This window comes from Pyrgilauda ruficollis, unplaced genomic scaffold, assembly GCF_017590135.1.
Source record: "Pyrgilauda ruficollis isolate IOZ18807 unplaced genomic scaffold, ASM1759013v1 scaffold377, whole genome shotgun sequence".
Taxonomy (NCBI): Eukaryota; Metazoa; Chordata; class Aves; order Passeriformes; family Passeridae; genus Pyrgilauda; species Pyrgilauda ruficollis.
Genome location: NW_024525234.1, coordinates 43,104 through 43,312, shown reverse-complemented (window position 1 = coordinate 43,312; position 209 = coordinate 43,104). Strand labels below are relative to the sequence as shown.

Here is a 209-nt window from a genome sequence, read left to right as displayed (position 1 = left end):
GTGCCGTGGGGCGGGGGGGGGCTTCGGGGGTCTCGCTGGCCTCTGACCCCCACCGGCCCCCCCAGGGGACCCCCAGGAGCAGCTGGTCCGACACTTCCTGATCGAGACGGGCCCGCGGGGGGTCAAAATCCGGGGGTGCCCCGAGGAGCCTTACTTCGGTGAGGGGGGGCTCGGGGGGAGCAGAGGAGGGGTCTGGGGAAGCAGAGGAA

The 209-nt window shown here is 73.2% G+C and overlaps 1 protein-coding gene across 1 annotated transcript in view; it reads left to right on the top strand.

Annotated features, from left to right (window-relative positions):
• TNS2 (tensin 2) overlaps positions 1 to 209 on the top strand; it is an 11,128-nt gene that overhangs the window by 7,618 nt on the left and 3,301 nt on the right. Inside the window, exon 14 of the mRNA XM_041476099.1 lies at positions 47 to 158. Within this exon, the coding sequence (XP_041332033.1) occupies positions 47 to 158 (112 nt within the window). The remainder of the gene's footprint in view (positions 1 to 46; positions 159 to 209) is intronic.